The sequence below is a fragment of the Salvelinus sp. IW2-2015 genome, linkage group LG7 (genome assembly GCF_002910315.2).
Source record: "Salvelinus sp. IW2-2015 linkage group LG7, ASM291031v2, whole genome shotgun sequence".
NCBI classification, from domain to species: domain Eukaryota; kingdom Metazoa; phylum Chordata; class Actinopteri; order Salmoniformes; family Salmonidae; genus Salvelinus; species Salvelinus sp. IW2-2015.
Genome location: NC_036847.1, coordinates 3,208,035 through 3,231,075, shown reverse-complemented (window position 1 = coordinate 3,231,075; position 23,041 = coordinate 3,208,035). Strand labels below are relative to the sequence as shown.

The 23,041-nt window shown below is 42.5% G+C and overlaps 1 protein-coding gene and 1 pseudogene across 1 annotated transcript; both read left to right on the top strand.

The window, feature by feature from the left end:
- The window catches only part of LOC111966208 (synapsin-2-like), a 37,798-nt pseudogene extending 30,166 nt beyond the window's left edge, over nucleotides 1–7,632 (top strand).
- A 9,652-nt stretch (nucleotides 7,633–17,284) lies between these two features.
- On the top strand, nucleotides 17,285–21,949 carry LOC111966207 (peroxisome proliferator-activated receptor gamma). Its single transcript, XM_023990671.2, has 6 exons — nucleotides 17,285–17,377; nucleotides 17,544–17,737; nucleotides 18,020–18,158; nucleotides 19,356–19,552; nucleotides 20,096–20,573; nucleotides 21,232–21,949. Exons 1-6 carry the CDS (start codon nucleotides 17,368–17,370, stop codon nucleotides 21,477–21,479), a joined length of 1,266 nt encoding a protein of 421 aa, XP_023846439.1. The 5' UTR covers nucleotides 17,285–17,367; the 3' UTR covers nucleotides 21,480–21,949.
- Nucleotides 21,950–23,041: the final 1,092 nt, after the last annotated feature.

Below are 23,041 nucleotides of genomic sequence, written 5' to 3'. Positions count from 1 at the left end.
GTACATCATTTGCATAGTTTGACTAAGGGATGTCTGATGTTTGTCTCTAGTTTGCACAACTAATAAGCACCTACAGGAAGCTTGGTGCAGAGAAGTTCCCTCTGATTGAACAGACCTTCTATCCCAACTACAAGGATATGGTAAGAACCTCATCTTCTCCTGCTCTGAAATGTAGTATTTAATGTGGACTTCTTTTGCTTTGTTGTATGATGAAACCACAAATACGTGAAACAATCATGTCTACACGGTTTACCACCCAGGTTGCCATGCCAACATTTCCTGTCGTGGTGAAAATTGGACACGCTCACTCAGGAGTAGGAAAGGTAAGAATGTTATCGAGGCTTGATGTTGTTATTCTGTAGATTGTGGGGCTGCTAGTGGTGGGTGGTAAGACGTGCATTTTGGTCCGTTTGTTATTATTGTAATTTACAAAAACAACTGCGCCATCAAAAAGGATTATGCCAGCAGAAAAAAAAACACATGGAGAACCTGGTAGTTTGAGAGAACCACTGACGACTCTCATCTCCTAATGTTTCTGCTTCCCTGGGTTTCGCACTGGACTCTGTGCGTGCCGTGTCCAGGTGAGGGTGGATAACCACAGTAAATTCCAGGACATTGCCAGTGTGGTGGCTCTTACCCAAACCTACACCACCACCGAGCCCCTCATCGACTCCAAGTACGACATCAGGATCCAGAAGATTGGCAATGACTACAAAGCTTACATGTACGTATGAACTATTCACCCGTTTTATGTGTGTGATATATGCTTCTGAAAAGTGTTACATTTTCCACAGTACAGCTTAAGGACCGGCCACTTCTTGAAATAATCCAGAAGAGTAATCAAATGAATCCGGCACAATTTGAATTTGTCAGGGACTTTAATATGTATACACGTGTAATGTCTGCCTCGTCCATTATAGGAGGACCTCGATCTCTGGCAACTGGAAGACCAACATAGGCTCCGCCATGCTGGAACAAGTGGCCATGACTGACAGGTACGAGTCCTGAACAACAGCAGTACAGCACCACTGCTAAGGCATCCATTCTAATAGGACAATACCAGACAATGCCCTGTCTCATTACGAGAGGTCACGTAGCTCATTAAGAGACAATGCAAATGTCTGTATTGATCCGAGTTAGCACGCTGCATTGTCTTCTCTCTGAATGGTGCACCATTGACAACAGCCATTTGAGTAATTGCGTTGCCACATGCAAATTCTTTCTATTAAATAGCATCACACTTGTCCTTGACGTGAATCCATTGACTGTGACACTCTGTAGGACCACTTTGTGTGAGTATCTTATCCTTCTTCCCCCCCGTGTTCAGGTACAAGCTGTGGGTTGACACCTGCTCAGAGATCTTCGGAGGGTTGGATATCTGTGCTGTCAAAGCCATTCATGGGAAGGATGGGAAAGACTACATCACTGAGGTATGAGCTGCGTACAGTTGGGAGTAAGTGTGAAAATGTTTCAATATACAGTGCTTGACGTATTGCATGAGTTTCTCATGCTGTATCACCTAATTACGTAGTTGCTCTCTACACACCGACGCGGTTAAATATAATGAAAGGTTCAACATCTTTGTTAAACAATGTATTGATGTATTCCACGTCCTTTGTCAGGTCATTTTGAGTCTATCTGGTTGTTATGGGAACAGCAGCATACATGTGATATGGTTAACTATATGTTCATGCTCACACAGACGCACAGTTAAGAGGAGCACAGGGTCAAGCTGCAGTGCCCCTGGATGGAGAGCATGTTTTGGGGTTAAGGGCCTTGCTCAAGGGCCCAACGGTAGGGGATTGTTTTGAGGATATGAACCCAGGCAGTCCCTTTTTTTCCAACGCCTGTCCATGATTCGAACAGGGGACCGTTTGGCTACAGGTCCAACTCCTTAGCTGCTGGGCTACCTATTTCCCCAGCCATTCAGTTTTCCCCTAATTTCAACTAAAAGTGACACGCAATCTATTGTCCACACTTCATAACCTACTCCACTTCCACCTTCTCTTCCTCTGGTAATAATACCATCTTCTGTGTGTGTCAGGTGGTGGGGTCCTCCATGCCACTGGTAGGAGAGCATCAGGCAGAGGACAGGCAGCTCATCACTGACATGGTGGTAGCCAAGATGAACCAGGCAGTAGGACGGACACCCACTGGGTCCCCTAACAGACCCACCACCATGCAGCCATCACAGGTATGGTGCAGTAGGCTACACACCACTGTATGGGGAATATGATCAGTCATAGTCTTACAGGAATGCTTTTTAGGAAATCCGGTTTGAGAGCCTCCGCCTATATTAGTTTATTGTACTACAGCCATATCAGATCACATGTTATTGGTCACATACACATATTTAGCAGATGTTATTGCAGGTGTAGTGAAATGCTTGTGTTATAGCTCCAACAGTGAAGTAGTATCTAACAATTCACAACAATACACACAACTCTAAAAGTAAAAGAATGGAATTAATCTATAAATATTAGGACGAGCAATGTCGGAGTGGCATTGACTGAAATASAGTATATACATATGATGTGGGTAAAACAGTATGTAAACATTATTAAAGTGACTAGTGTTCCATTATTAAAGTGACCAGTGATTCCATGTCTATGTACATAGGGCACCAGGTTGTGTATTACTGTCTCTCAGTAACTAGAGTATAGCTATATTTGTATAAAAACAATATTCCTGTTTAAAAAGTACATTCTTTAAAGCAGAATTCTATCATAAGGACATAATGACTTCTGCATTAAAGAAATGTTACTGTAGTGGACACTATTACTGTAGTGTCCCTGGGAGTATCACTATGTTTTGTCTGTTTGCAGAGTGGTGGCCAGAAGGACCTTGTGGTTGATCCCAAGACTGGCACTCCACACCCTCCTCAAGGTTGTCTGCAGTACATTCTCGACTGTAATGGCGTTGCAGTGGGGCCTAAACCCGTCCAGGCCAACTGAGTAGCCCGCCAGAGAGGAAGTCTATCTAATATCGAAATGATGATGATGTACATTAGCTGGACACAAAAGCGGGGAGGGTGTTGGGGAGAGACGGTAGACGAACTGAGATGTGGCTGGTATTAGTTTGGGCCAGAGTGTAGTGCTGGCCTGGACTGTGTTTTTTCCTCTATGCAGTGTCAAGATGTACTGTTAACGTGTTTCCTTGTTGATTTAGTGTGCTTGTAACGGTCGCCTCTGTTTCTCTGTAGCCGTGGTTTTCTTTGGGGCTGTTGTTGACGGTGTAATAAGCAGATTGTGCCTACACTGAGTCCAGTGCTACTGTGTGCCACGTGTTTGATTCAGTCATTATTCATAATTTGACCTCCCTCTAAACCCCCCTGTTTATTTCTCAATTTTGGTGTGTACTTTTAGATATTGTTCAAACTGTGGTTTGTCGTGCAGTTTGACGTTTGTGTATATGTCAATATGTAAATGTGGGTGCGTATGACTGTATTGGTGATTATTTTCATACATATACTAATATAATAGATATTTATTTTTGTTTTGCATGAATGATATTAAGGCAGGTAACATGTTTTTTTTTCCTTCTCATTCTGGATGTTTCTCTAGTGCCACCACTATTATTCTTTAGATCCAAACTATGGTCCCTGTGATGTATGCATTGTGAATGTGTCATAATAGCAAATGCATATTGTATAAGTTATACAAAATAGATGTATGCATAAACAATCAAATGTTAGAGCCAAGAAAGCTGATGAGTACCTGCATACATACAGCCAGATCACTGCTCTGTAAACTTTCATTCCATGCGTTGTTTGAAAGGACATGATATTTAGATTTGTCTTTGTCCATTATTAGCAGATAGCTTACCCATCAAGATACTTCCATCAGTGAATGTTGCTATAACAACCAACGCTTAGAAAGACCTTTCTTTGACAGTTTTATAACCTGTCTCTATGCACAGAACACAGCCATAGCTGTTTTCATGTGTATGAGGACAAGCATATTAGATAACTTACACAATTACAATAGACTACTGTAAAAACAAAATCCTGTTGTTTTAATGGTAACTTACTGGCAGACAGTTAGCTGTAAGTTACTGTAAAAAAAAGTACAGTATGTTACTGTAAATTCCAAATAAACTTTGGTTTAACAGTACATTAGTACATTTTACAGTAATGCACTGTTAAACCAGTTTTTGTTTTAGAATTTATGGTAACATACTGTACTTTTTTTTACAGAAACTTACAGGTACCTGGCTGCCAGTAAATTACTGTAAAAACAACAGGATGTTATTTAGTGTACAATTTTTTGGCCTAATAATACATATTTGACTCATTATCACACAGCACGTATAATCACAGTCCCCCACTGTAAATATATGGGATTGGTTTGTGGCAGCTGCAGTTGCGATCGTGAGAGGAGAGATTTTATGTGATAGAGTTAGAGAGTAACTAACTATGATATATTCAAACGCTGTCATTCATTCCAATAATTAAGATTCATTAACATAACGGTAGGGTTTGTCTGTCAACTAGTAAGATTCCAGTAACAACCGTTGCCTCTTTGGCAAATGATTAATGTGTCAATCTTTTTTTATATATATACATATATATATATATATTACCAGGAAGTAGTCAAATTAGTCCTGTCACTTAAAATTATGTTTTCAAGTCAAAAAACGAAACTGTGATTCAGTTAAATGGTTAACGTGTTACATAATATATCTGAAATATTAGGTATGAGGTTTCTGATTCTACCATACGCGCACCGTCCGTGCAGAATATCAACAACCATATTGGTGTTGCCATGACAACAATGATGGCGCTCTGTTTTGCAGTGATGATGTGCGTGGAGTTATGCTTATGTTACTGCCATTTAAGGATTATTTGACATATTTGCCTTATACTCCTCTGAGTTAACGGAGAGTGCAATATATATGTTTTTAACTTTATATTCTTTATATTTTTATTACCAGATATTATTCCATAATTTATTCATACAGCTACATTCACAAGTGGGATACAAACATTTTCCCATTAAAAACACCTGCATTAAGTAGCAGTTAATAATATAGAATCCATGCATGTCTCCTATTTGGTTAAATGGTCATACTGTCCATTTAAGAATACAGCTATATCAACATCATTGTAAATGTGTGTCACATTCTAAAACACACTTTTGTTTGTTACTAACAGAATTGTACAAATGAACTATGTTAGCAAGCTCTATGTGCAATTTATTTTCCAACGTGTATGAAATGTCATTGTGTCTGTGCAGATAACCCAGAGAGGAACCTTGTAAAAAGCCTTACCTGTGGCTTTGTGTTTTGCTTTTTGTGGGGCAAACTGCCATGACGTTCCTATAAAAGGGAGGATAGAGTGGAGGTACCAAGGTCCTTAATAGTTGCATGGTGAGGTATTTGTTGTGGAACTAATTGATCAAAGGCGCTATTGTCAGTGGAAACTCGAAATCAGCCATCCTTCCCAGGTGAAACTCTTTTGCTGGCTTAGTTTTTCATACCGGCTCGTTTGCTTCTATTTGGGACCAGGGTTGCCACCAACTGTTAAGTGTGTTCTCTTGGAACTAGTGTTGAATTGTTTGAAAGAATTCAGTACAGATAACAATACATTGTGGAAAAAAATTCCCCAACTGGATATTTTGCCCCTGTCACTGGCAATAAAGCTTCCTTTTGCGGTATATGCTCAGCGTGTGTCGCCATATTTGTTATGGTTGTATAAAAAGACAATATCAACGAGCAAATCACCCTATATTGTGGCACTATGTACGTACAGTAGCTAGAGAGACTCCTTAAAAATGTCAGTTTATAGAAACATATGTGGAGCAAGAAGACCAACAACAAACACAGGTGAAGCAAGGTCAGAAAACAATATCAATTTACTTCTATTTTAAGACCCACTAATGATAGTTAAACTCTGTATCTATCATGTCATATTATTGAAGTGGAGAATCATTGAGCAAACTGATTGGTTGGTCAAAACCCCTCCATCTATACCCTCAAAGCATGTGCGCCCCACATTGCATTGCTTCTAACGCATGAGAGATAATGTATCTGCAGTATTGTAATATTGTATCCCCTCCTGCTTTGTGTGTCTTTATTTCGCAGCTTTGACTTCCTCCCTTGACCAGTGTCGATTTTAGACTGTGTCTACTGTTTTTGTCAGATGGTTTGAGGGACAAAATTTCACCTACAACTGTGAAAAAATACAGACTCAAATTCAAAGACTTTCAATATCCTCTCTCCACAGCGAAAGTGTGATAATATCATAAAGTGTTTCTTGTACTAAAATTAGGGGGCCGGGTGGAACCCCAAAGTCCCAGGCCTGATCCAAAGTCAACTCCTAAAGCTTCTGCTAAGGACTCATGCCAGAGGCCTATCCCAACCACACAGCAGCCCCAGCCCCAGTCAGCGAGTCAGGGCAAGCCCAGACCAGGAGGCCTGGGGGCTCAACAAACACCTCCAGCACAGCCTGCCAAACCTGCACCCCCAAGACAGCGCAACTCAGCGCCTCAGCTCCAACCTGAGTTCAAGGCACCTCCACAGGCCTCAGCCCTGCCCCAGCCTGAGCCACTGGCACAACCCCAAAATGAGCCAACGACTCAGGCACCACAGAAGGACCTGAGCCCTGAGCAGAGCCAGCCTCCAGTGGTAGAGCAGCCAACAGCAGAGGAAAAAGCACAGGCACATCCATCGCTGAAGTAAGAACACATTGGCAGCAACATTAAAAAAACATAATTCCGACATAATTAAAAGGTTTAACCAAAAAGAAGAGCCTGCATCTAATAAATACAATGCTCTACAGTCAAGTTGTGAGGTTATTTGTTCTGACAAAACCTTTGGCTTTCTACAGATTGTAATCAATTATTTAATTTTGTTTTCCAGTAAATCTCAGTCCCTGACCAATGCCTTTGGTCTGAAGGAAACATCCTTCTTTCGTACAGCCAGTGAAGACGTGGCCAAGGCCGAGACCATGCGCAACTTGAGGAAGTCTTTTGCAAGTCTGTTCTCTGACTAGACGCAGTGTGGGTTGAATAACCCTGAAACAGAGAGAATGAAAAATGAGGTACCGAAACCAGTCTCTGTGTCATCAACTTCACAAAGTGTTACAGTAACCTCCTTCCTGTTTATCTAGATACATACGTACTGTGCATGCTATATCATTACAGCACTACAACTAATGGTATGACTTCTTGAGGTGCAAGTCGAGAGATGTAAAGTTGGTGTTGATCATGCAGTAGTGTGGGAATCACTGTTGGGCAGAAGAGGATCAAACCATCTGTAATGTGCATTTATGACTTTTGAATGTTGTAGCTTTATTGTACATGTGTTTAATAGTTTGAATGTGTACGGTCTGTCATTAGCATAAGGAGATTACAACGCTCATTTAAAGTCTCGCCTATTTTGACACGTCCTCTCAAATCACTAACTTGACTTAACTAACTGCATGTTTCTACAGAGACGGGAATCCATAGCCATAATTGACGAATGCCTGGTTATCTGTGTCGACTTAAACTGTTCAATCTGGAGTTTTGTTTTAGTGGTATTGTTATGGGCATTTGGCTTTGTTTGTAGACATTATTGTTGACACGATTATATCCACTGATGGTTTCTGCAGTCCTGCAACTCTTAATAAAGTGACCATGCATCAATAAGCAATGTGACTCTACAGGGCCTACTCATTCTCTGCATTAGAAATGCAGATGTAACCCATGGAATTCTATTTCTTGAGTTTAAAAGGAATAGGTTACACTTGTAGTTATATTAACCCCTAAAAGAGGCAACATATGTTTTGCTTAAAAGCACCAAATTGGTAATGATTGCAAAGCCTTTTGTAACCCAAGTAAGTGGTTTAAAATCCCTAAAATAAGCATGTAAATAAGCATTGAAAAATGTCACACATTTATAGTCAAATGTTATGTTTCAAAATATATGTTTTTAACCAATATTTTTTATCAATTGGATCCATGGCCACTTGTTATGACAACTTGTCTGTTATTCATTCAAAGTGTTGTGTTTCTGTGATACTCAGAGGCTCAGAAATTGGCGATTGAGCTAATCTGACATACCTGTATGACCTAAAATGCCCACCGATATGGGCGATCAGGGTTGGGGAGTAACTGATTACATGTAATCTGGTTACAAAAAAACTGTAACTGTAATCCGTTACATAGCCAGCTAAAATATTGTAAGCAGATGACAGATACTTTTGATAAACTAGATGATTACTTCTTGGATTTTTCCTTTAAATTCAGAAAGGATTATTGCGAGAGAAAAAAATACATTATGACACCTTTCAATTCAATTCAGCATTGAAAAAGGGCACAAGTTTAAGTTTGTTCCACCTGAGCGAGTCTGACCACAAGTCAGAGACCACTGTGAGGACCCACCAAATGCATTTGATGGATCCTTTTTGTCTTCTTCTAATGCCACTTAAGGGGAAAGTAATCCAAAAGTAACAGAAAGTAATAAGATTACATTACTGAGTTTGGCTAATCCGTTACTGATTTCAATCTTGGACAGGTAACTACTAACTGTAGCGGTATACTGAACAGAAATATAAGTGCAACATGCAACGATTTCAAAGATTTTACTGAGTTACAGTTCATATAAGGAAATCAGTGAATTGAAATGAATTCATTAGGCCCTAATTTATGGATTTTACATGACTGGGAATACAGATGGTCATCTGTTTGTCACAGATACCTTAAAAACAAAGGTAGGGGTGTTGGTCAGAAACCAGTCAGCATCTGGTGTAACATCCAATTGCCTTCTCCTTTGCGCAAAGTTGATCAGGCTGTTGATTGTGGCCTGTGAAATGTTGTCCCAGTCCTCTGCAATGGTTGTGCGAAGTTGCTTGATATTGGCAGGAACATGGTACACGTCGATCCAGAGCATCCCAAACACGCTCAATGGGTGACATGTCTGGTGTGTAAGCAGGTCATGGAAGAACTAGGACATTTTCAGTCTCCATGAATTGTGTACAGATCGCTGAGACATGGGGCCGTGCATTATCACGCTGAAACATGCGGTGATGGCGGCGGATGAATGGCACAACAATGGGCCTTAGGATCTCGCCATGGTATCTCTGTGCATTCAAATTGCCATTGATAAAACGCAATTGTGTTCATTGTCCGTGGCTTATGCCTGCCCATACCATAACCCCACCGCCACCATTGGGTACTTGTTCACAATGTTGACATCAGCAAACCGCTCGCCCACGCGGCTCCATACACGTGGTCTGTGGTTGAGACGCCGGTTGGACATACTGCCAAATTCTCTAAAATGACATTGGAGGCGGCTTATGGTAGAGAAATTAACATTGAATTATCTGGCAACAGCTCTGGTGGACATTCCTGCAGTCATCATGCCAATTGCACGCTCTCTCAGAACTTTAGACATCTGTGGCATTGTGTTGTGTGACAAACCTGCACATTTTAGAGTGGCCTTTTATTGTCCCCACCACAAGGTGGGTCATCAGACGTCTTTGTCTTTGTCCTGTCGTGTCCCTTGTATATATGTTTTTACATCTTTTTCTTTGCATATCTTTTAAAAATATTTTCCTAAACCTCAACTTCTAAATACTCTCCTGCAACCCGCCTCACCCAATGTGGCGTGGATCTGCTTTTTTCTAAAGTATTTCTATTTACTTCGTATCTGGAATCCCTCAAATGAAGCTAGCCAGCTAACTACCTACCAGCTATCAGTTAGCAAACCATTGCTAGCGGTCATCAGCTAACCTTTAGCTCGGAAAGCACTCGCCAGTTCGAACAACGTGACTCAAACCAGAGCATAACGGACCTATTTCTCTCCATATCCCCGGATTCCTACCGCAAACTCTGAACATTTTCATCTGGATCTTCGCAACTAGCTAACCGCAATCCCGGGTGACCACTCCTGGCTAGCGTTTCCATCCCAGGGCAAGCACCAATTAGCCTGAAGCTAGCCCGGCCAGGGCTCCTGTGCTACCACCGAAGCCCACTCCTGGGGTACAATATCCGGACCCCTTCTACTGCCGGTACGGGGCACGAAACTCCGCCAATCCTCTACGACTAGAATACCGACATAATCTGCCCGAGAATTCCAACAGGCCCCTCAGGCGCCTGAAGGCCCATTCTGCTAACTTGCTAGGCCTGCTAACTACCTAGAGCTACCTGGAACCCTACTAATTCCACGACTGGTCTATCGACGTCACCGCACGAAGAGGCAAAAACTTACCCCCATCGCGACGTCCCCCAAAGGCTAACTTGCTAGCCACGGTCTGCTAACTGCTAGCTTGCCTGCCCCGGTCTGCTAACTGCTAGCTTGCCTGCCTCGGTCTGCTAACTGCTAGCCCCTGCTAACTGCTTGCTTGCTAACACGGTCTGCTAACTGCTAGCTTGCCAGCCCCGGTCTGCTAACTGCTAGCTTGTTTAGCCCCGGCCTACTAACTCTTAGCTTGTTAGCATCGGCCTGCTAACTGTCTGAATCGCCATGTCCCCAGCCAGCCCAACCGCTCACTGGGCTACGCGTGCCTCTAATATCAATATGCCTCATCTATTACTGTCCTGGTTAGTGATTACTGTCTTATTTCACTGTAGAGCCTCTAGCCCTGCTCAATATGCCTTAACCAACCATGTTGTTCCACCTCCTACATATGCGATGAAATCACCTGGTTTAAACGTCTCTAGAGACTATATCTCTCTCATCATTACTCAATGCCTAGGTTTACCTCCAATGTATTCACATCCTACCTTACCTTTGTCTGTACACTATGCCTTGAATCTATGCTATCGTGCCCAGAAACATGCTCCTTTTACTCTCTGTTCCGAACGTGCTAGACGGCCAGTTCGTATAGCATTTAGCCGTACCCTTATCCTACTTCTCCTCTGTTCCTCTGGTGATGTAGAGGTTAATCCAGGTCCTGCAGTGCCTAGCTCCACTCCCACTCCCCTGGTGCTCTCATTTGTTGACTTCTGTAACCGTAAAAGCCTTGGTTTCATGCATGTTAACATTAGAAGCCTACTCCCTAAGTTTGTTTTACTCACTGCTTTAGCACACTCTGCCAACACGGATGTCTTAGCCGTGTCTGAATCCTGGCTTAGGAAAACCACCAAACCCCTGAAATCTCCATCGCTAACTATAACATGTTCCACCAAGATAGAACTGCCAAAGGGGGCGGTGTTGCAATCTACTGCAAAGAAAGCCTGTAGAGTTCTGTATTACTATCCAAGTCTGTACCCAAACAATTCGAGCTTCTACTTCTAAAAATGCACCTTTCCAGAAACAAGTCTCTCACCGTTGCCGCTTGCTATAGACCTCCCTCTGCCTCCAGCTGTGCCCTCGATACCATATGTGAATTGGTTGCCCCCCATTTATCTTCTGAGCTAGTGATACTAGGTGACCTAAACTGGGACATGCTTAACACCCCGGCCATCCTACAATCTAAGCTTGATGCCCTCAATCTCACACAAATMATCAATGAACCTACCAGGTACAACTCCAAATCCGTAAACACGGGCACCCTCATAGATGTCATCCGAACTAACTCGCCCTCCAAATACACCTCTGCTGTTTTCAATCAAGATCTCAGCGATCACTGCCTCATTGCCTGCATCTCTAATGGGTCTGCGACCAAACGACCACCCCTCATCACTGTCAAACGCTCCCTAAAACCCTTCTGCGAGCAGGCCTTTCTAATCAACCAAGCCGGGGTATCCTGGAATGACATTGACCTCATCCCGTCAGTAGATGATGCCTGGCTATTCTTTAAAAGTGCCTTCCTCACCATCTTCAATAAGCATGCCCCATTCAAATAATGTAGAACTACGAATAGATATAGTCCTTGGTTCACTCCAGACCGGTCTGACCTTGACCAGCACAAAAACATCCTGTGGCGTTCTGCATTAGCATCGAATAGCCCCCGTGATATGCAACTTTTCAGGGAAGTTAGGAACAAATATACACAGGCAGTTAGGAAAGCTAAGGCTTGCTTTTTCAAACAGAAATTTGCATCCTGTAGTACTAACTCAAAAAGGTTCTGGGACACTGTAAAGTCCATGGAGAATAAGAGCACCTCCTCCCAGCTGCCCACTGCTCTGAGGCTAGGAAACACTGTCACCACCGATAAATCCACTATAATTGAGAATTTCAATAAYCATTTCTCTACGGCTGGCCATGCTTTCCACCTGGCTACCCCTACCCCGGTCAACTGCCCGGCACCCTCCACAGCAACCCGCCAAAGCCTTCCCCATTTCTCGTTCTCCCAAATCCAGATAGCTGATGTTCTGAAAGAGCTGCAAAATCTGGACCCCTACAAATCAGCCGGGCTAGACAATCTGGACCCTCTCTTTCTAAAAGTATCTGCCGAAATTGTTGCAACCCCTATTACTAGCCTGTTCAACCTATCTTTCGTATCGTCTGAGATTCCCAAAGATTGGGAAGCTGCCGCGGTCATCCCCCTCTTCAAAGGGGGTGACACTCTAGACCCAAACTGCTACAGACCTATATCTATCCTACCCTGTCTTTCTAAGGTCTTCGAAAACCAAGTTAACAAACAGATTAACGACCATTTCGAATCCCACCGTACCTTCTCCGCTATGCAATCTGGTTTCAGAGCTGGTCATGGGTGCACCTCAGCCACGCTCAAGGTCCTAAACGCCATCATAACCGCCATCGATAAGAGACATTACTGTGCAGCCGTATTCATCGACCTGGCCAAGGCTTTTGACTCTGTCAATCATCACATTCTTATTGGCAGACTCGACAGCCTTGGTTTCTCAAATGCCTCGCCTAGTTTACCAACTACTTCTCTGATAGAGTTCAGTGTGTCAAATCGGAGGGCCTGTTGTCTGGACCTCTGGCAGTCTCTATGGGGGTGCCACAGGGTTCAATCCTCGGGCCGACTCTCTTCTCTGTATACATCAATGATGTTGCTCTTGCTGCTGGTGATTCTCTGATACACCTCTATGCAGACGACACCATTCTGTATACTTCTGGCCCCTCTTTGGACACTGTGCTAACTAACCTCCAGACGAGCTTCAATGCCATACAACTCTCCTTCCGTGGCCTCCAACGGCTCTTAAACGCAAGTAAAACTAAATGCATGCTATTCAACCGATCACTGCCCGCACCTGCTCGCCTGTCCAGCATCACTACTCTGGACGGCTCTGACTTAGAATACGTGGACAACTACAAATACCTGGGTGTCTGGTTAGACTGTAACCGCTCCTTCCAGACTCACATTAAGCATCTCCAATCCAAAATTACATCTAGAATCGGCTTCCTATATCGCAACAAAGCATCCTTCACTCATGCTGCCAAACATACCCTCATAAAACTGACCATCCTACCGATCCTCGACTTCGGTGATGTCATCTATAAAATAGCCTCCAACACTCTACTCAACAAACTGGATGCAGTCTATCACAGTGCCATCCGTTTTGTCACCAAAGCTCCATACACTACCCACCATTGCGACCTGTACGCTCTCGTTGGTTTGCCCTCGCTTCATACTCGTCACCAAACCCACTGGCTCCAGGTTATCTACAAGTCTCTGCTAGGTAAAGCCCCGCCTTATCTCAGCTCACTGGTCACCATAGCAGCACCCACTCGTAGCACGCACTCCAGCAGGTATATCTCACTGGTCACCCCCAAAGCCAGTTCCTCCTTTGGTTGTCTTTCCTTCTAGTTCTCTGCTGCCAATGACTGGAACGAACTGCAAAAATCTCTGAAGCTGGAGACTCATATCTCCCTCACTAGCTTTAAGCACCAGCTGTCAGAGCAGCTCACAGATCACTGCACCTGTACATAGCCCATCTGTAAACAGCCCATCTATCTACTGACCTCATCCCCGTACTGTATTTATTTATTTATCTTGCTCCTTTGCACCCCAGTATCTCTACTTGCACATTCATCTTCTGCACATCTACCATTCCAGTGTTTAATTGCTATATTGTAATTACTTRGCCACCATGGCCTATTTTATTGCCTTAACTCCCTTATCTTACCTCATTTGCACTCACTGTATATAGACTTTTTGTTTTCTTTTGTTCTACTGTATTATTGACTGTATGTTTTGTTTATTCCATGTGTAACTCTGTGTTGTTGTATGTGTCGAATTGCTAGGCTTTATCTTGGCCAGGTCGCAGTTGCAAATGAGAACTTCTTCTCAACTAGGTTACCTGGTTAAATAAAGGTGAAATAAAATAAAACATTTGAAAAAGGTGCACCGTCTTGATATGCCACACCTGTCCGGTGGATGGATTACCTTGGCAAAGGAGAAATGCTCACTAACAGGGATGTAAACAAATTTGTGCACAAAATTTGAGAGAAATACGCACTTAATTTGCATATTCAAAATGTTGGTTATCTTTTATTTCAGCTCATGAAACATAGGACAAACCCTTTACATGTTGCATTCATATATTTTTTTCAGGCTAATTGCTTGACAAAGTTAAAACATTTCAGAAGGATAAAACATTTGTTTAGAAATTATGATTTTATTTTTACCCCTTTGTGTCAAAATGGACCCCTGTTGGCCTATGGACTTCTGTGTACTGCAGCTCTGAATACAGTGCTTCACACCTTATGAGAATCAAACAATCTCATAAAGGAGCCTACCTATCAAATCAGATAATCACTCTTTGAGCAACAGGTTTGTCTCCAGTGTTCCGTGAAGTATGATTCCAAAGTCCAACCTGCAAATTGATGGGGGAAGGGAAGTATGCAGGCTGCAAACTGGGCGAGGGGAACTTCTGTCATTCAGATACTGGCCATATGACCCGCATGCAACCCGCAGTGCCCTGGCCTATAATTCAGCAACAACGGGATCAAGAAAAAGGAAGAAAGATGGCGGAATATGTGAATGAAGCTGTACAAGTGCGTGGTGAAGTGTTATAAGGCTATTTTTGTATAGAAGACCAGGACAGGTAGGCTAGGCTATATCAGCCTTGAATAATTCTGATACGTGAGAATGTAGACTGCCTGGCTCAGGCTAAAGGTGAACAAGTGAAACTGATGTCTGACAATGCTTTGCATAAACTGATACTGGTCTTAGATCGATCAAAGGCTTTCATTTATTTCATTTGATAATTTATCTAGACCTATTTGTATTGGCATAAAAAAAACATTGTTGGATTATAATAAGGATTTCCGTTGTGAATTTAAATGTTAACTTTGTCTGTATTTCAAACTAGAAAAAGGCTACTGTCAACTTTTGACAGTTTGACCAAGATGTCATTTATTTAAATTTATGTTACTATTTTTATTTTATTGTATAGTCGAGACCTCTATATGATCACCATAATTCAGGTGTTTCCTAGTTACCAACTTCTAACACACTAACTATTAAAATCATTCCACTTTGGTAACAAGACTATTCCACAGGACATTGTCAGTCTTCTGTTTAGGTACAGTATGTGTAGATCATTTATCATCATTATGATGCACACACGTTTGTTATACTAACCTTGTGGGGTCCAAACAATTGATTCCCATTCAAAATCCTATTTTCCCTATCCCTGACCTTAACCCCTAACCCTTACTCCTAAACCTAACCCCTAACCCTAATTCTAACCCTAACCTTAATTGTAACCCTAAACCTAACCCCTAAGCCTAAAATATCATTTTTCCTTGTAGATACTGGCAAAATGTCCTCACTGTTGGTTCCCACAAGGATAGTAAAACCAAAAAACACTCTTTTTATTGCACACACCACAGGTTTGAACATGTGCAAGACCTATTTGAGCCTGTTAGAGGTTGTAATTAGGTCTTGTCTATTAGAAAACAAAACTACTACAATGAGCATATGATGCATCACACTGAAAGCCTGGCCCTCTTCCCATAAATGTATAATCAAATGATGCATTGCCTCTTGATTTATGGCCAATGCCACCCATTAAAGTTTTCTCATGACTTTTGAAAGACAATAGCTACATATAACAGAAAGGCAATTTATCATCCTACAATCAGAGATGTTTTATTGAATCATATCTCGATTTCTGCAGAGAGAGAGAGAGAGAGAAGAGAGAGAGAGGAGAGGGAGGAGAGAGAGAGAGAGAGAGAGAGAGAGAGAAGGAGAGAGAGAGAGAGAGAGAGAGAGAGAGAGAGAGAGAGAGAGAGAGAGAGAGAGAGAGAGAGAGAGAGAGAGAGAGAGAGAGAGAGAGAGAGAGAGAGAGAGAGAGAGAGAGAGAGAGAGAGAGAGAGAGAGAGAGAGAGAGGAGAGAGAGAGAGAGAGAGAGAGGAGAGAGAGAGAATGTCTTTCTTTGAGTTGAAGTGAGCATGGCTATATTGACCTGTCTCTACTAATGCACCTAAAGATCTGTCTGTGTGTTCTATAAAATAAATCATACAGAAGGGTGAGTTTACTTACGGTGTGGCTGAGAGGTCCTACTAGGGGGCGGGTTGGTTAGTTTTCACTATCTGTTAAGCACTATTGTAAGCTCAATGAAACCATTCTTAAATTGCATTCCTTGTGTTTGCCCTGAATCTAATGTACAATACATAACCAGATCCATATCAGCGTGAATGTAGAATTTGTCCAGTTCTATTTCTTAGTTTTAACAGGCTAAAGGTACAGTACAGTTACAACAGCGGTGGTAATGAATGGTTTTCCTTTGCTGTTGTCTCCTTGATAGCTTTATTTATAGTGAATGGAGATAGTTATTCTGTTGGATGACCTTTTTTCTTTTAACACTGCTGTCTAGTGTCTTCTTATCCAGAGATGGTGGACACACGGAGAGCAGCGTGGTCCTTGCTGAGCTTTGGGCTGGACACGTTGGACTTGGCAGAGATGGACAACAAGATGAATAGTTTTGACATGGAGACCCTGTCGACGCTGGACTACCCTTATCTCCCCTCTCTAGAGTACAGCCACAACAGTCCCCACCACCACAGCCCAGACAGAAGCCAATCATTTAACCACAGCCCAGACAGAAGCCACTCATTTAACCACAGCCCAGACAGAAGCCACTCATTTAACCACAGCCCAGAAGCAGAAGGCCCAATCATTTAACCACAGCCCAGGACAGAGCTCACTCATTTACCCAGCCCAGAACAGAAGCCAATCATTTAACCACAGCCCAGACAGAAGCCACTCATTAACCGCAGCCCAAGACAGAAGCCACTCATTTAACCACAGCCCAGACAGAAGCCACTCATTTAACCCCAGCCCAGACGAGAAGCCACTCATTTAACCACAGCCCAGACCAGAAGCCACTCATTTAACACACCCAGACAGAAGCCACTCATTTAACCACAGCCCAGACAGAAGCCACTCATTTAACCACAGCCCAGACAGAAGCCACTCATTTAACGCAGCCCAAACAGAAGCCACTCATTTAACCACAGCCCAACAGAAGCCACTCATTTAACCACAGCCCAGACAGAAGCCACTCATACAACTACACATACAGCATGTATCAACGTAAGTCTACTGTAAGGGATTGTCAATAAATCTGTCATTCCCTACAACTAAAAGTGTAATAACTTAATTATCTATCCACATCAATTGAATCTTGTGTTAAAGCAATTGCCACACATTTTGAATGACACTCTTTCCTTTTGCCTGTGATGTTATGTATATTGTTTAGGTTCAGTAAACGATAAGCCCTTATCGCCTTCTCAGTCCAGCGACTGTAGCATTGTCAGCCTGTCCAGACCCCGGCCTCACTCCAATCCCCCTACTTACACAGACGCCAGCTCTCTGCTCAATATTGACTGTAGAGTGTGTGGGGACAAGGCCTCAGGCTTCCACTATGGCGTCCATGCCTGTGAGGGCTGCAAGGTAGGACTGAGACCTACCTCCTTTGGTTCTGTTGGCTTGTCAATATGTATGATTATTGTGAATGCTTGGAGGTATAGAAATGTCTCGCTATGTAACCTCCATGGGGCCATATTGGTAAGGACTTAACCCTGAAACATAAAACACGCACCCTGGCCATTGGATTCATGTAAAGCTCATGGTTTGACATTGTTTACATTTCTTTCAATTTTTTCCTGTAAAATAATTAGAGCCAACTGCTGCTGTAGGATTCTACAATCAACATGTTCTCTGCCTTTCTCTCAGGGATTCTTCCGCAGAACCTTGCGGTTAAAACTGGTGTATGACCACTGTGATCTGCACTGTCGGATTCACAAAAAGAGCCGGAATAAGTGCCAGTACTGTCGCTTTCAGAAATGTCTGCTTGTGGGCATGTCACATGATGGTAAGCCACCACATTGTTATGTAAAAAAAAATCGACAAAGATTTATAAGGGTCATGATTTGTCATACGTGATAACGCCAAAGCTGCGCGTTATGTAAGGATTTTTGGCTGCTCCAATTCATTTTGCCGAAAGCTTATATATTTTTTTGCTTGTCTTGCACTAAATTTGGAAGAGATAGATAGCGACCATAAGCACATTCCTGTCCGTCTGCCTTAGCTGGTCACATTATGTGTTTGAACATTGCATTTGATGTGCTTTTAAATATAGCCTACTTATGTTGGGCTAATCAGATAAAAATGCAATTTCATCCTGTTTGTATGTCAGTGGTATGCAGTCAGTCCACAATCTCAGCGACAGCTTGCTATTGGTGATTTATATGTTAGTTTGTATAACAGTGATCTTTGTACTCTTTTAGTACCTGTGATGGGACAACTGCTGGCAGACACACCAAAGCTCTCAGGAGATGTTGTCATGTCGTTCTGACGTTTCTTGTTTTCAAAATTATTTTTAATTTGTGTATTTGCTAGACATTCTACTGCACTGTCGGAGCTGTTAACGCCAGCATTTCACTGAACCTGCTATAACACCTGCAAATCGGTGTAAACTTAGATTTGATTTGTCATCAGTTGACATTGCTCGGCTACACAATATGTGCACGCGACTTTGTCTCAGCTCATCCATATAATGGCGAGGAATTATCACATTTTTGTTCAGTTAAATATTTGTAGTGTAATCATTGATTAATTAAGACAGATAATGTGGCTACGACATAAAATGCTTAGACAGATGGGCTGGGCTCCAAATGGAGACCATGAGAACTATTGTAAAAGTTCATAAGCCCTTCTGCAACAGTATTTATTATACAATCACAATCTGAGTAAAGCCCACTCACAAAGGGGTGACAGGGTTAGTTGTCCTATTTGATGACACTTATTTAATGTCAAGGGTGTTACAGATTTTCAATATGAACTGTTTCAACAGCAGTTGTCTGTCTGTAAAGGGCCTTTAGACGTTGGAATTTTTCTACACATTTTTCTACACAGTGGGATGAAGTATAGTCCTTCTTTAGCCAACCTATTTGTCATTGTCTTGTTTGGTCAGGCAGTGTTGTTAGCATTGTTCAAAGAAAGCGTCTGACTGGCACCCAGGCTAGAATGTAATGCACTAACTGTAAACCTCCCTGATGCCCCCATGCAGCCATCCGCTTCGGCCGGATGCCCCAGGTGGAGAGAGAGAAGCTGCAGGCTGAGTTTATGGATGTGGACCCCAGGAACCCAGAGTCAACGGACCTGAGAGCCCTGTCCAGACAGCTGTGTTTGTCCTACCACAGACACTTTCCCCTGACCAAGAGCAAGGCCAAGGCCATCCTCTCTGGAAAGACCCACGGAAACTCAGTAAGGGCCCAATTGTTACTTGAGATACTGTACATGCACAGACAGTGTTACATGAATTATGCATTGATGTCAATGGGAAATTTGTGAGATCAATCAGAACAGACCCATTGAAAGCCACTTCACTTCACCTCTCGCTCTCGCTCACACACACACACTCAAACACACACACCAGACATTTGGTTCTATTTATTTGAATCACAGTTTTTGGTAGATCCACTCTGTCCTGATTTACTGGTAGCAAAATATCAAAGTACTATAGGAAGCAGTAATATTGGGTCATGTCAGTTTGTCTAAGAGGAAATAACTAATAGACCGTTATTTATATTTTAGAGAAACAGATATATTTTTGGTTCTCAAGGAAACAAACATAAAAGTCAGGATTTTAATTTCCCTTTTATTTCCTAGTTAGATTAAACCCCTTGTGCACCAAGCAAGTTGCCTAATACTGAATGACTACTAAGTGCCAAGAGAATGAATGACAACGGATGGAAATGCTTCCTTTACATAGTTAATTACCTATGGCATGTATCTCTTTTCTTCCAGCCGTTTGTCATCCATGACATGAAGTCTCTGACGGCGGGTCAGTACTTTATAAACTGTAGACAGCTCCCGGTACTGGAGCGCCAGAGGTCCGTCCTGCCCCCTGAGGAGCCTGCTGGGGAGCTGGAGCTCTCCGTCTTCCGCCGCCTCCAGTTCCGCTCCGCCGAGGCCGTACAAGAGGTCACAGAGTTCGCCAAGAGCATCCCTGGGTTCACAGAGCTGGACATGAACGACCAGGTGATCCTGCTGAAGTACGGGGTCATCGAGGTCATGACGACCATGCTGGCGCCGCTCATGAACAAGGACGGCACACTGTTTGCCTACGGACAGATCTTCATGACCCGGGAGTTCCTCAAGAGCCTGAGGAAGCCCTTCTGTGAGATGATGGAGCCCAAGTTTGAGTTTGCGGTAAAGTTCAACGTGCTGGAGCTGGACGATAGTGATATGGCGCTCTTCTTCGCCGTCATCATCCTCAGTGGAGGTGATTGTTTTTCAGTTTTACATTTATGCATTTATATGCAAGATCTGCAAGATTTGCATTTTTATTGCTCAGAGATGACTTGATTGGGCTGGAGACCAGATATAATGTCACGTTCTGACCTTAGTTCCTTTTTTATGTCTTTATTTTAGTTGGTCAGGGTGTGAGTTGGAGTGGGCATCTTATGTTGTTTTTCTATGTTTTGTTCTGTTGTTATATTTCTATGTGTTTGGCCTAGTATGGTTCTCAATCAGAGGCAGGTGTCAGTCGTTGTCTCTGATTGGGAGCCATATTTAGGTAGCCTGTTTTCTATTGTGTTTTGTGGGTGGTTGTTTCCTCTGTTAGTACCATACGGGACTGTTTCGGTTGTTTGTTTGTAATTTTGTTCAGTGTTCTGTTGATTGATTAAATATCTCATTATGGACACTTACCATGCTGCACATTGGTCCGATCCTTGCTACTCCTCCTCAGACGAAGAGGAAATCCGTTACATATAAAGTAACGGTGTCCTCTTTTGTGCTGTATCATTTCAATTGAACTTTGCTCATCAGGTAGATCATTATAACTTCAGATCATTTGCTGTAATGTCTTTGTCCAGTCTTCCTCTATTTCCCTCTCCCACTCTGGTGACTAACCTCGACCATGTTGTACTCTACTCTAGACCGTCCAGGCCTGGTGAACGTGAAGCCCATTGAGGACCTCCAGGAGACAGTGCTGCTGGCCCTGGAGCTGCAGTTGAAGACCATCCACCCAGACTGCCCCCAGCTGTTCGCCAAGCTCCTGCAGAAGATGACCGACCTGCGGCAGCTGGTGGCCAACCACGTCCGCCTCATCCACCTGCTCAAGAAGCAGGAGCTGCAGATGTGTCTGCACCCACTACTGCAGGAGATCATGAGAGACCTGTACTAAAGTAGTGGGGGACTCAGTTTAACAGCTATGAAGAAAAGAAGACTGCCCACTGTGATATATACAGTAGTACAGTACTATCCCAATTGTGATTCCTATAACAATGTGTAGACCCTTATAGATCTTTAACTAGCCTGGTCCTAGACCTGTTTGTGCTTTAGTCCACTCGTCTGTGGCTTGTATGTCATAACAACAATAGTCACCGAGACCAGGCTATTCTTCATCAGGTTCTCAATGAAACCGAATGTCTGACTTCAGAAGTGACCTCCATGACAAGACGCGCGCTGCCGCTCCGCTGAACCCTGTTTGATATTCAGTAAGGGGAAAGATTGGTTTCTCGGAAGGGTCTTTGAACTGTACCACATTGTGAATTATTCATTACAGAGCTTCTCACCATCTCGTTGTTGTCGCAGCTATTCAGTCTTCTGCTGTGTTTTTTAGTTAAAGGGATGAAAGGAGAAATGCTTTTAATTGCAGGGCATTCATTGGAGCATTCTACAATAAACTAAAGCCTGGCTAAAGGTGTAATATATTGTGAAAACAATGTGTTATCTTAATACATTTAGTTAATGATACATATTTGTAATAATAACTTTATTTGTATAGCTCTATATCATAAAATAATGAAATCAAAGTACTAAAAAAGAAACAGACGGAAGGAAGGAGAATGAAAAAATATAGCTAATTAAAATCATTTGTCATATACAGTATATTGAGTCTCCTTGTCTTTGAATCATTCTATAGGGGTTAGATGAATGTGAAAACATCTATTAGTTTCCATTTTCTCAACATGACCCTCTCTAAACATGTCAGTGTATAATGCATCCATCTTTTCGCCTAACATAGTATATAACATGTACTACCATGGACATATATCCTTTGTTATTTAAAATGACCTTTATACGCGATACTAAAATCCTCTCTAATAAATACATAAAAGTATTGCTCAATGTTGCCATCTGCTGGTGAATATATTCAATCAAGTCAATCAAGTTTATTTTATATAGCCCTTCGTACATCAGCTAATATCTCGAAGTGCTGTACAGACACCCAGCCTAAAACCCCAAACAGCAAGCAATGCAGGTGTAGAAGCACGGTGGCTAGGAAAAACTCCCTAGAAAGGCCAAAACCTAGGAAGAAACCTAGAGAGGAACCAGGCTATGAGGGGTGGCCAGTCCTCTTCTGGCTGTGCTGGGTGGAGATATTGCACATTCTGTTGCTTTATGACGTTGTGCCATGTCATGATATACCACTGTTGCTGACACATGGTGAAATGTTGCAGCGCTTATGTTAGGGTGACTTGAATGACTTTATGATTATTGCTATACATAGTGTATTTTATCTACAATGAGATATGGCATGGTTAAAATACTTTAGTTTAGTCAAAACATAATTGGGGAAATGGTACAATAGAGTGGTCCTTTGTAAGCTCAGTTGGTCGAGCATGGCGTTTGTAACCCTAGGGTAGTGGGTTTGATTCCAGGGAACACCCGTAATGAATAGGTATGTAAGTTGCTTTGGATAAAAGCATCTGCTCAATGACATATATTATATTGCTTCCGTGA